This window comes from Asparagus officinalis, chromosome 1, assembly GCF_001876935.1.
Source record: "Asparagus officinalis chromosome 1, Aspof.V1, whole genome shotgun sequence".
Lineage (NCBI taxonomy): Eukaryota > Viridiplantae > Streptophyta > Magnoliopsida > Asparagales > Asparagaceae > Asparagus > Asparagus officinalis.
The window spans coordinates 608,986-622,478 of record NC_033794.1 but is presented as its reverse complement, the minus strand read 5'-3'; the positions used below and the strand labels follow the sequence as shown (position 1 = coordinate 622,478).

General features: G+C 38.6%; 3 protein-coding genes across 4 annotated transcripts; 2 read left to right on the top strand and 1 right to left on the bottom strand.

Moving 5' to 3' along the window:
- On the top strand, positions 229 to 3,057 carry LOC109845103. Of its 2 annotated transcripts, none has more exons than XM_020414308.1 (5): positions 229 to 304; positions 473 to 541; positions 1,638 to 1,773; positions 2,372 to 2,435; positions 2,661 to 3,057. In XM_020414308.1, the coding sequence occupies exons 2-5, from the start codon at positions 526 to 528 to the stop codon at positions 2,805 to 2,807; spliced, it is 363 nt and encodes a 120-aa protein (XP_020269897.1). In that variant the 5' UTR covers positions 229 to 304; positions 473 to 525; the 3' UTR covers positions 2,808 to 3,057. The 2 variants fall into 2 exon arrangements, with proteins under 2 accessions (XP_020269897.1, XP_020269902.1); XM_020414313.1 differs by having other exon boundaries at positions 245 to 304; positions 470 to 541.
- On the bottom strand, positions 3,220 to 9,419 carry LOC109828912 (cryptochrome DASH, chloroplastic/mitochondrial). Its single transcript, XM_020395904.1, has 14 exons — positions 9,247 to 9,419; positions 7,779 to 8,047; positions 7,499 to 7,638; positions 7,183 to 7,377; positions 6,943 to 7,083; positions 6,756 to 6,847; positions 6,573 to 6,690; positions 6,451 to 6,497; positions 6,271 to 6,347; positions 5,736 to 5,811; positions 5,557 to 5,626; positions 5,184 to 5,307; positions 5,004 to 5,053; positions 3,220 to 3,662 (listed from the first exon to the last, which is right to left on the bottom strand). The coding sequence occupies exons 1-14, from the start codon at positions 9,417 to 9,419 to the stop codon at positions 3,465 to 3,467; spliced, it is 1,770 nt and encodes a 589-aa protein (XP_020251493.1). The 3' UTR covers positions 3,220 to 3,464.
- LOC109845099 lies at positions 8,121 to 11,631 on the top strand. Its single transcript, XM_020414294.1, has 5 exons — positions 8,121 to 9,679; positions 9,777 to 9,831; positions 9,982 to 10,075; positions 11,057 to 11,132; positions 11,382 to 11,631. The coding sequence occupies exons 1-5, from the start codon at positions 9,635 to 9,637 to the stop codon at positions 11,466 to 11,468; spliced, it is 357 nt and encodes a 118-aa protein (XP_020269883.1). The 5' UTR covers positions 8,121 to 9,634; the 3' UTR covers positions 11,469 to 11,631.

Here is a 13,493-nt window from a genome sequence, read left to right as displayed (position 1 = left end):
CCTCTCTCATTCAAGCGCCAACCAAAAGATATATAAGAAAATAACAAATTAATTTAATTTAAAATGAGAAAAGTGGGGGATGCTGATCCAAAGCCAGAATGGAACTTGGGTCATTATTATCCAGTTGTCCTGTACTTGCTTTCGGTAGATTCCAAGCACCTCACTCATCGCAGGGGCACTCCGGTAATTTATTAAACTCGAAATCAGACGTGGAATGAAGGTACAAAACAACGAAGATGGGGATTTTTTTTTTCTCTCTCTTCTTCTGGTCTCTCTCGAATCATTCGGGAGTCCCATGGTTCAGGTGATCTTTTGATCTCTCTCTGTCTCTCTCTCTTCTTTAATTTATTTGATTTTGAAATGAAAAGAAATGTTTGGAGATTTTGGTCAACGATGCTGATCAGAGTAACTAGCAGGTGGACTGCTAGCTAGCTGTTAATCATTTTCATCTTCCAATGTTTCATTTCAGCAGACTGAGAGCTTCGGTCTGTTTTTGTCTACATAACGGAGCATCTGAAGAGAGCGATGGAGCATTCACCAGGTCCAATTTCTTCATTAATAGCCTCCTTTATATTCTGTCATTGCTACTTGATCAGTTCAGGATCAAATATTGCACCTCACGTTATTTAAATCTCTATCATGTTTTTTCTCTCCCTTTAAACTAACCACGAGTGTTGATTCATGGACACATTGCTCTACAGGATTCTTGAGAGAATTAAAATAAAATTAAAAATGATCGAGATGACGCTTATCTTGATTGACGTCGAGTGTCCAGACCGACTTAACTTAACCCCAATATCATATCAGGTCATCTGCTTTATCTTCTGCTACGCTATGTTTAATCTTGGTTTGATGTGAGATGAGATTTCTCTTTGCGCTTTCGACATCCAGATTTGATTGTGCAAAGACCAACGTAAACTCAAAATCTGCCAAATACTTTCAAGTTTGAATAGGACCTTCTTGTTAGAGATGAAGAGAATTTCAATGGTTTCTATGGTACATAGGTAATGACTCGAGTAAAGTAATCTCAAAAAGCTTCTGCACTATGAAAGCGGAGCTCAAATCACCAGCGACTTATGTTTGAACACCATATGTAAAAAAATGATGGAACATGTAGCTCATGTTCATTGGGACACAGCGCCTGTATTACTTCAGAGGCTCATAGCGCAACAAATAGCTATAACTATTAACCTTTTTTAAGGTAAAATCTCAAAAGAATGACTACTAGTGTGGACTAGTAAAGTAAAGCCTACGGTTAAATCTCAAAAGAATCAAGTGCTGGTGCGGATTATTTTTGGATATCAAGTTGGGTCCCTCTTACCACCAGCTCCCCCAGAAAGTTCCTCTCTTGATGTTGGCGGTATTTACCTTGAGGCTTGAGCTCGTGAACTGTTTGTCACAAGTAGTGTTTTAACAACCGTCCTCGATTTCCTTTTAAGTTTTTCCTTGCATGTTTTGTCCGTTTCAGAACTGGTTTGTCATTACTTATTCATGTACAGATTGACTATACAGAATTTTAGGGATATCTGAAATTTCTTAGGTCAACCCGCTATAAACTCAAAGTTTGAGCAGATTCCTACATTTTACCTTTTCTCTTCTATTCTTTTTCTTCATCGAGTCACATATCCTATATGTAGGACACATAATGCATGGGAGGAGTTTGGTGGATGAAATGAACGAACTTGGAAAGTTGAGAACTGCTATCATGATGGAAAAATGCTCAAGAAGGAATGAAACAATCATGTGCCCTAAACCAAGGAAATCAAGTGTCAGGTCAGTCATGTTTCTAATTTATGTCAATTTCATTAAAAAGGAACTTGAGATCTCATGTTCATATTAAAAAATAACGGTGAATTTCTCAGTAGTGTAGAACTATTTAATTTACTCCTTTAGAGGATAAGTATAACTAGAATTTACAGTATGCAGTCATTGGTAGCAATGACATTGATTATTGCTCAACTTAAATCACTGGAGATCTGCATGATCTTAAGTTTCATACAATTGCTAATAACAGATTGTGTCTGCCAGCATATGATCATCTTCAATCCAAGGTGACCTAGGCAATCATAGATAACCTTCTATTGAAGGACTATGGACAACTCCCACTAGTGGGAACATCTTTTAATTTTTTCCTGTCAAGTACTTGGTTACTTACATTTCATAACTATTTCAAGTTTTCAACTACCACAAGTCTAATTTGACTTCCATATGCAATAAGTATCTAGTCTAGAAACATGTTTTTACCAATAGCTACACAAAATAGTCTATATTTAGATTCTTTTACTATTTTGCATAATAATTTACTTCTGTTGTTTCTGAAACTCTGCTTAGCCATTGATCCTGTTGAGGCTAACATGAGTGAAACTTCCAGGTCAGTTGGAGAATCCAGTGAGTTGAAAACCGTAGCAGAGCTTTCTAACATCCTTATCAGCACGGTTTGAGTTTTCTCTTTCTCTCGTTTCCTTTTCTCACTCTGATTGACACCAGTGACTTATTCATCCTTTCATTGTTGCCAACTTTAAATCTATCTGACCTCAGGCCCATATTTCATAAGTGACAGGTTTTTTGTTTAATTGGCTTTTCAATGTTATTTCAATTTTGTTAAGTTTACATGCTAATATTGCAACAACATATAGTTATGCATTTGCAATCATGTTCAGGCTTCGCCACCCTACTACTCTGGCTCCCCACCAATTCGCTCCAGTAATCCTCTCATTCACGATTCCCATTTTCAAGACCAAAATCTATCCCAGCTACCAGCTGTAGGTTCCAACCGTGCTACTCAAGGCATTTTATCAATGGCCTGAGGTCTTTATCACGCTTGGGCTTAACCTTGAAAAAATAAGTGACTTTGTGTGTATTATGTTTATCCTCCTTCCCCCCCACGTGTCAGATGTATATATACCAGGTTTTGGTGTGAAACTTGTCTAGTTGAGGCTTATTGTGGCTTGTGCATGCAAATGTATGCTGTTGAAAGCAGACAGCTCTGTTGAACTAGTCTGTGTCTGTTTTCTGTGGTTTACTAAATAAATTGGCTGGCTTCATCTGTTGCTACAATATTATCATCGTACGCTCCTTTCTTAGCTGTTCCTACAGTCCACAATCAACATCTAAATACTGAGGTGAACATGTATAGACATCAAATGACATGATGGACACGCCTTAACGACATAATCCTTGCCTTCAAAAGTACAAATTAAAAAGGGAAAAAAGGAAAAATAAAAGAGAACTTCACTATTTATTCCACCGATTTATTAAGGAAAGTAACATTCTGAAAGTCTTATTCTCCAAGGAAAAAAAAGGGTAAGTAACCCTTCTTTTTTATTAAGGAACAGTGTGAACATTTCCTATTCCCTTCCGTTCCAAATGGCCACAATATATATGTCCCAATGGAAAACAATGTTAGTAGCTTTGAAGATTTCTCCTTATTCCCCTGGTGAAATGCATAGACACACATCCATCACTTAGTTTCGATACACGCTTTTTCCTCGTCGTCTCTCATTTCTGCCAGTGTCGGGCCTCTGTTTTGTGTTCTCAAACTTCAGAGGTACTACTTGCTTAAAGTATGAACTGCCAGGGAAATTCCTTCTCTCTTTTGGAAGAGAGCTGAGTTGTTGCAGCCAGTAAGAGACATACTCGCCTTCAGGATCATATGTTTTCGCCTAAAAGAAGAATATTTAGATGTCAAACTAGCTATTTCTCTAACGTCTGAAAGGTAAATCAAAATATACAAAGAAGTAGAGAACTTCCACTGTACAAAGTAGAAGTTCTCTTTGTTCCGTAGATTTAGTGGAAAACATTTAAATCACCGTAACAATCATTCCAATTTATTTCCACCAAAATTCTGCCTTCTGCTGATAACAACTGGAGAACAAGAAAACTCCACACATAAACAGATGATGACTTACTTCAAATGACTGTATCTGATCTAAAATCATTCTTTTAAGGGATCTGATCTAAAATCAGTCTTTTAAGGGATAATATCAACAGATAATTCTAGGCACAATGCACCAACCAGTAAGTAGGCGGAACGAAGTTCTTTGACATGCAACCAAGGACCAAAAATATTATTCATAACATTAAAGAATCTAAAATGCAGTATTTTATCACATTATACATAGCATAATCATAGAGCCAAGTGGAACAATCATCCAGCTAAATCAGTAAACTATTAGCATCAGCAGTCCTAAAATTGTAAAATATAACCCTTCTACTGTGCCTTTTAGAATAATTACTGGATTCATGGCTGTAGTAAATGAAGAAAAGCTAAAAATTCAAAACTGGGCAACATCCCTCCCCAACCCCCACCCCACCATCAACCCATTTAAAAATAATAAGGAAAAAAAAAGAGAGGAAGAATAATGAGAAGAAATAGGAAAACCACCACATCCTCCAGATGTTTCCCAACAAAAATGGGGTGTAGATTGAAAGAGAGACTATAGAAAAAGTGATCAATGTTTTAGAACTCCTTTGCAAGCTAACACCAATTTGGTGCCAAATCCCGACAAAGACATTAATGAATAAGGGATGCACATAATTACAGCTCAAAATACGATTGAACAGTAGCTACATTTAAGAATCTGACCTAAGAGGTAATATGCAACCACTAAGATCTGGCTCAATGGTAAAATGGATGGTTGGGCCTTCTGACTTCTCAAGTTCAGGACCAGTTATTGCTATTGTACAAATCGCATCCAAAGATAATGCTTGCACCAAGCCCAAGAGCCGATGTAGAGATGAACATATAGTTTTAACTCCATTGTACTCTAACATATCTCTTAATTTTATTTTTAATTTGACTCCACACATGATGTTTCAAAAGATTGACATATGTTCTTGATGGGTTATGCATAAAAGGGACCTTCAACTTTGGTTATTTTAAAATTTCAGAAGGAAACTCTTGATGGGTTATGCATAAAAGGGACCTTCAACTTTGGTTATTTTAAAATTTCAGAAGGAAACTAGGAAGCAAAGATTTATACTTCAAGCTCAGGTGCACTTACCTGCTTTGGTATACTGAAATAGCGATCTTCTCTCGGATCATTGCCTACACCTTCACAATTATGCAATTCAAACTATTAATGAGCTTAAGAAAAGGGTTAAAATCAGATTGTATAATTAATTTATATGTTAAACTCCAGAACCAACATATGTTTTAGGAAAGAGAAGTGTTAAAAGCTAACCAGCCCCGTAGGTCCAATTTCCATAGTTAGAGCATGGATCATAATCTAGGAGACATGTCTCAAACCATTCAGCTCCCATTCGCCAATCAACTCCCATATCTCGAACTAGAAATGAGCAAACTATCTGCAACAACCTCCAATGGGTTGGTCACTTATCGTAAATGTTCAGATAACACACGCTAAAAACATGGTATTAACCTCACATCTGAATAGGAAACCCCAGTCGAGTAAAAATCTCAGAAGGCAAAGAAAAGGACCAATTATCAGGGACTAATATCTAGCAATCCTTACATCACTAAGAATTAGCAATGTAGTTGCATAAACACGTAGGAGAATAGGTTACATTCTGAAATTCCATTGCTGTTGAAATTACCTGGCGACCTCGGTTTGACATGAAGCCTGTGGTAGACAGTTCTTTCATGTTGGCATCAATCAGAGGATATCTATTATTCAACAGTTCAAAACATTAAAAAAGTAGTTCAGTCGACAATGACTGATGATCACTGTCACAATAAGCATAATAGACAATGAACGGGGAGAGGTTGAGTATACCCAGTTTGACCTTCTCTCCAGCAATCAAATAATGACTGGTCCTGGCTCCAATTAGATACCACTTTCCTTGGACCTCCTATCAAAAATTAAAAGGCCAATTATATCCAAAACTGATATGAACAACAATCCAAGAAATTCAAAGATAACAGAAAATTTTGATCTGTGTCTTGCTCATGTGAGAGTCATACCAACAAGATTAATTCATACTTTAAATACATAACACGAAACATACTATATATCCGCCATGCTGCGAAAAGTAAACACGATGAAGCCAAAATGTTATTGAAAAATTTCCAAGTTGATTATAATGAAATACATTGCTAGTCTGCAGGTCACCTTTTTCCTCAGCTGTATAAAGGTACAGGTTCATTGATTTGATGCTACATCTTTGATGATTGTTTCGAGTCTCAAGTTGTTTGGATGTGTTTTGTAAAAGAAACATGTACAAGTTCTCCTTCCAAAGACAATATATGGTAATATCTAATTTACAAATCAAATGAGAATCATCTAAAAATACTACAAAAAGTTATGGTACCTAAGTGAAAAATGGAATTTCCATACTTCATCGAAATAAACCTGAAATAGTCCCTCCAGATTAGCTCGAACAACACCCTGTAATGTAGCAGCAAGGGAGAGATATGTATATATGTAACGAGCAGGCTGTAATAACACGCCTAGAGGAAGTTAAACTGTTATTACATGTACAAAAGATTACCAGTATGTTGAATCATTTGCAAGCCTTTCTTTCTCGTACCTCTTTACCTAATAAATCAAGAAAGATGCTATGTGGCTCATAATTTATCAGAAAAACAGTGGAGGCAGTTGATGAAATCTAACCTCTTCATAGACATATCTTGGAGAAAGACATCCAGAAGCGAGCCAAGGACTCTTAATAGATCCTGCGAAGACACGCGATATAAAGCCTTGCCCAAAAATGAAACTTTCGTTTAGGTACCTAAATACTTGACGTCCATAGGGAAGAGGCAGCCATAAACACAATAAAGATCATGAGGGTCATACTCAAGGGTCGTACTTGCCTTTTTCCAGAAGTATTCATATACCCTGCCCAAGGCTGCACTCTCACCTCCAACAAAGAGCATTCCTCGATCACACTGCACCACAAAGAAGATAACAAGCTTACCTCGTCAATTTACATTAATCAAGCATATGCATATTATACATCGACAAGGTGAAACTAATGACCTGCCTTGCTGTCATGCAGTCCTAGATCCTCAAGTGAAGGGACCGTAACCCACCCACCAAATTCTTCCATTTCTCTGCGGGGGAGCGGCCCCAGAGCCACTGGCAACTTGCAGCAGCTCCTCACTGAGCACTTAGATTCCACAGACTGTAAAATGGGTTCCCCGCATCATTAAAATTCCCAAAAGCTTCCTCTCATATTATTACAATAATAACAACGGTAACACCCAAGGCAAAGACCAAGTACCTTTCGGAACTGGGTGTATACATCTGGAATACTCTGTGGAGTAAATGGGAGGTCATCGACATGGTACATTGTAGCTCCTCCCCATACAAGTTGCAATTTTGGGGAGGAATTATTCATCACCACTTGCTGCAATCCCTTAATAACCAATTTCTCTACGAGGAGCTCCTCGCTGCAAGTCTCTTTATGAGCAAATACCTGGAGGTGTACTGTTGCAATTAATTAATTAAAATAGCAGCCCGGTTTTAATCATATTGCAATTTTTAGTGGTAACACAGAAGCCAGGATTGACATGATGTGGTAGGGGATCGGGAAGTACGGTGTGAGCTCCAAATTGTTTGGCCAGGGAAGGGAGAACGTCCTCAGGCTTTCCATTTTGTATCAACAAATTCAGCCCTCTCTTGATAAGACTCTTCTTCAAGTCGCTCAGGCACTCCATCAGAAACTTGGCTCTTAAAGCTGTCGAGAAAAAGAGAAGGCTCGCATGTTTTATTATTATTATTATTATTATTATTTGAGGGGGGGTGTTTTCTCAAAAAAAAAAAAAAAAAGGAAAAGAAAAAAAAAGCAGAGCTCTCGAAGTGATAGTTACTTAGCACCTCCGGTCTTGGGGAAGCCGAAGTAGTGAGTGGTGCCGAAGAAGCAGCGGGGATCGACGCAGTAGACCGGGAGCAGTGCGGAGGAGCAAGACCAGGCTGTCATCAGAGCCTCGTTGTCGAGGATCCTGAGGTCGTTTCTGAACCACACGATGGCCACGCCGCCGCCGCCCTTCTGCCGCGCATTGGCTGCGATGAGGAGGAGGAGTGCCTGAGGAAGGCGCTGCCAGCAGCCGGAGGCGATCTCTCGCGCGCTTAGCCCGGGACAACGGCTGTGGTGGTGGGACCCCCACTCCGGTGCTGGTTGTTGGAGCTCATGGTGGTGATCGTGGCTGACTCGCTGCCGGCGACGGCAGACTGACGCGGACAGGTGTGAGCCGCCGGGGGGAGAGGCGGAGAGCAGCAGGAGCGAGATTAACAACAACAGGAGGAGGCATCTTCGGAGATTTTGTTTTTTATTTTATTTCTATCAGGGAGAAGCTCTGACGATGACGCACGGTACGTGGCAACACAGCGCCCTCATTAATTTGATGCTTCGCTGCCGGGACAGGGTATGCTCACCGCGGGAAATACGTGCCGCGGAGGATGCCACCTCAACACATGAACTCGCTGTGGACTCCAGCGGCGTACCCTGCCTTCTTCGCCTAAATTCTACATCACTATATTATTAATAGTACAGATGAAAACATAAATGCGGACGCAGAGAACATTTAAAATAAATATGTCAATTGGTTGACGAGAGTGGAGAAACAAACCGAGCACGAAGATGAAATAATACATTTTACGAGTCAGTACAGTAAAAGATATTTGGAACTGAGCATGGGAGCTGATTGAAATTTGATCGATGCCTGATGCTAAAATAATTGTAAAAACCTTGTGCCTCTGCTTTTAATGGCAGGTTTTTCCTTTTTTCTTTTGCCCCCCTCCCCGAAATAGCGCTTGCTTGGTCATCCTCATCTTTTAGTGGCAGGTTTTTTTCGATTACAAAGTTGATTGATCTTTTTTAGTGGAATTCTTTTTTATTACATAATTGATTGATTGGTTTATTTGGAAACATGTTACATAGTAAACTGAGACCACATGAACAAAATCTTAGATTTGACCAGATTCTGCTGTCCTAGACCTAATCGGGAAAGCTGCAGCCTGCATTCCCCTGAGCCTAGTCGGGATCAAATCCTGAGTCTATATAAGCGGCACGGCGTCAATTTAAATTTCATATTGGATTGGTAAGTAAAAGAGAAGAGGAGAGAAAAAAACAACAACAAGATACCTTGATTGATTAGGGATGGATGAGTATTCTCTCTATAATCTTTGGTTATGGCATTCAATGGGGGATCCGACCTGCGGGGAGTACTTGTACTGGCTCCTCAATACAGCTGCTTCCGAGATACAACCCCCGGCGTGCCGCTCAGGGACCAAAATAACGCCCACATCTCCTTGCCTTGTGATTCTTTTGCTGCAGACGCCTCACCGCGCAGCCGCAGCTGCCGCAACTACAACTAGAAGAAGAAGAAGAAGCAGCAGCAGCAACAACAACACCACGCTAATAATGATGGCCTGCCCTTCATCGACCAACATCACACCAGCATCTCCTTGCCTTATGATTCTTATGTTGCAGACGTCCCGCCGCCACCACCGCAACATCTACTACAAGAAGCAGCAGCTGCGCCAGTTGGTTTTTTTCAGGGTACAGCCACCAACGGCGTCTCGGAAGAGATCCCAGTGCTTCAGCACCAACAACAACGCTACGCTAATAATGATGGTTTTGGTGGTGCAACCCCGCAACAACATCCCACACTGCGCTGCCATCTTCCACCGTCCACCTGCAACAACATCAACAGCAAGATCATGATTTTATAATGGACTCTGAATGGGACAGGGACTTCTTTGAACCTCTCAATCAAGTTATGTGGTCGTAAATATTTTTTCCCTTTACCTTTACCTTTTTGGTTAAAATACATATAATATCATGAATTTTTACATAATTTTCTCTCTTTGCAGGCTCAAGATCCTCAATGGGCAGATGTTGAAACATCTTCTCAAGATTCACCTGGAGGTACAATCCACCCTACCTGATGATGAGAATACTTCATGCATTGCTTGCTCATATTATTATCCTTCCCTTTTTTTTTCTCCCTCCCTCTCTCTCTCTCTCCTTGTGTTGTAGCTTTACATATTAGTTTTGTATGTTACACAAATATTTCAGAGATTGGAGAGAGCTTAAGCGCAGGAGATCTACCACAAGAGCATTCAAATACTGAAATTGAACAAACCAACGAGGAACTAAGACATATAAAAAGGTAAATTTAAAATAGCACACGATTTTTTAGTATTAATGAGCAGTGCTTGTTTACTATGTATCAAATTCATAGTTTATATTTATCAGTTGACAATGACATAAACGAAAACGTTTCACTTTTTTTAGTAACCTGCAGGCTAGATCATGTAGCAGGAGTAACGTTATAGAAATTTTTTGATTCTGTTTATTCACTTATTTTTTATTTAATTTCCTGTGGATTCCATATAATATTTTAAATTGTATAAAATAAGAAATAAAATTTTCTTTTATCTTTTAATTTTCAGTAAGAACATCCACATAAAACTAAAATACACGAAGGTGATGGTTCAACTGTCATATGTTTTTTTAAAATGCCTAAAATTTGAGAAAAAACTTAGATAAAAATAATTTCTGAGAAGAACAATATTCACACCTTTTTATTGAAGAGAAGTGTCATACTGCTTTAAATAAGTACATGTACATATCATACTAAACAGACTGTCTTTTATGTATCCAAGTGGATTCAAGAGTATAACTTATGTTGTATCTCCCGTGTATTACGCAACTTTTAATAGATTGGATCATCTCAAAATATGTTTATCTCATATATGTTCCTCCAACCTATGAAGCACGGACACGCATAACATGAAGCCGTATCGTGTCGTGTCCGTGTCGGACACACTTGTCAAACACACGTATCCTATGTATTTTTTAGGATTTGCCTCGTGTCGGCGTGTCGGATGGCAGTGTCGGATCCGTGTCCGTGCTACATAGCCTCCAACTTGCTTGTCATCTTATTAGTCATTAGACTCATTACATTATTTTGAGACGAGATTCATTTATCTATGTAACACGAGCACTTCTCTGTAACTATATTCTGTCAGAAGCATAGGAAATATAGTATATATCTTAGTGGCAATGGACATTGAGGATGTGCAAATACTCATGATTCAGAGTTCCACTACCTAACAAGTAATTTATGTTTTGACTAAATCTAATCCAGAAAGCAGCAGAATAAAGAAGCTCAACGACGCTCACGAATAAAGAAGAAGCTTGAACGTGAAAACCGTGAAAAACAGGTAAACCTATGCTAACTTTTTTTTATTTGCTTGTTAAGTTACTCGTATGATTGATTTCCGAGGATGGTGTTTAAGATGTGATGCATAACTATGTGGGGAAATGCTTTCTATATCCCACATTAATGGATTAACATGATCACTAGTATAATTTATCGTTAAATTACATGTCATTGTTATTACCATTTATTTTTAAGTGTCTGTGGGTAGTTAACCTACATTATTAACTTCTAACCTTGGTTTTCTTATCAGCTGCATGAAGTAGGGCTGGCACTGCAGGAATGTTATGGCATAAGCATAGCAGAACTGTTGGAAAAGTATCGTTCAATAATGTGCTAGGAGAAGCATTGGGAACAACTATTATTATTCTCGTTGAGTTTTGTAAATAATTTTTTGGATACGGTTTCTTTTTCATTGCGGACAGTTCTGTAAATTCTAAAATGTAAATGGATGTTACATTTATCCTTAATGTAATGATTCACATGTCTTATTTTCTGCTTGATGGTTCGTTGTTATCTGAGTTATTTTCAATCTGCTGTATATGAATGTACTCCATTATGAGCAGTTTTGATGTCTGCAAGATCACCTGAGTTGTTCTTTATTTATAAGATCAATCACAAAACGTGAGCTCTATAAAGGCTTGAGAAATTATCAATGTGACATATTAACCAAAACTGGATCTGTAAAACTGGGTGAGCTTTTTCTTTTTGTAAATTTATTGACAAGAAATTTGGGAATGTTGGCAATACTTGAGACTCGTGATGCTGACGTTACGGAGACCAGAGCCAAAATGATGAAGAAGGGGAGGGCAAGATTGCTAGATGGACTTTATGGTATCAAAATTAACAATCCAAATCAAAAATTTACCGTGCAGGCGTTTAAAGTGGATTTAGAACAAAAACTGCATTGCAACACAAAATATTGAAGGTTTCTACCCATGAAAAGAATTGCATAACCTGGCAGGGGGCTGATAAAGTTTTGGTGTGGTGAAAGAGACTTTGAAGAGATTTTCATGATTGAGAAGGGAGGAGCTAGAAATAAATAGGAAGGATTGTGTTTCAGTGTTAAGCTTGTAGTTTTCAACTCTTTCAACCTTCTTCAGCAGCTTTGCCACTATCCTTGATTTTGATTGTATGCAGGAATGTAACTTGCAATCTTGCTATACACGTCACAATTAGGACTTTTTTGAACACATTAACTATTTCAATTCCAAATCTGCATCATTTGACATGGTCTCTTTCATAGGTTAAATTCCTCTTGCTCTTGGATTTCAAACTGAGAGAATGGAGAATATAGCTGATACAGAAGAAACTATGATAGAACCTGCAAGCACAAAGAACAAATCCAGAAGAAAACTAACCAAACCATACAAAACTAACAACCATGAGAAGTTACTGTTGGGACAAACCCGGGGACTAATAGAGCAGGATCGCAGAAATAGTAGAGCAAAAGTAAAGATAAAAAATTAGACATACAGATTTACGTGGTTCGACACTTGATTACCTACATCCACGGGCAAGGATAGAAGAATCCACTATGAGAAGAAAACTCTGGAGTTACAATCTCTCTTTATAAGGAGATACTCTCTCTCTATTTTTTTCTCTCTCGCTCTTGTATAAGAGAAGTTATTTCTGGGATGAGTTTTTCCTTAAGGATTTGGAGCCTATTTATAAGGTTTGGAAAAATACTATGCACAATAAAATATTAATATTTTACTATGCTGTGGGCCCGCCATTTTTTATTTTTTTTCCTCTTCAAACTTTGTTGCTGCCCACACGCCCCTTTCTTCCTCTTTTCAACATTTGTGGCTGTGGACACTTTCGGTGTTGTGGCTGCCTATGTAGCATGGACATGGATCTGACACGGCCATCCGACACGCCAACACGAGACAAATCCTAAAAAATACATAGGATACGTGTGTTCGACACGTGTGTCCAACACAGACACGACACGACACGGCTTTATGTTATGCGTGTCCGTGCTTCATAGGTGGCTGCATTAGGTGCCTGATAATCTCCCACTTAAAGATTTGATTGAGTATCAATCATATTTTCACACCATTCTTTCTATCTTGTCATCTTCATGTTACTTACGTCTCCAACAGACCACAGGAGGATCTACACCAAATAAATTTGTCAGTATTAACTGCTTTTGTCAAAAAATCTGCTAGGTTATCTTTAGTGTGAATTTTTTGCATATCCACTGTTCATTCTTCCACTTCTCATGAACGAAGTGATATTGAACTCGAATGTGTTTGGTCTTTGAATGAAAGGTTAGATTTCTTACCAAATGCAAAGCACTCTGACTGTCATAAAATAAAGATATCTTCTTTTGTTCATAGCCGAGTTCCTCCAACACCATCTT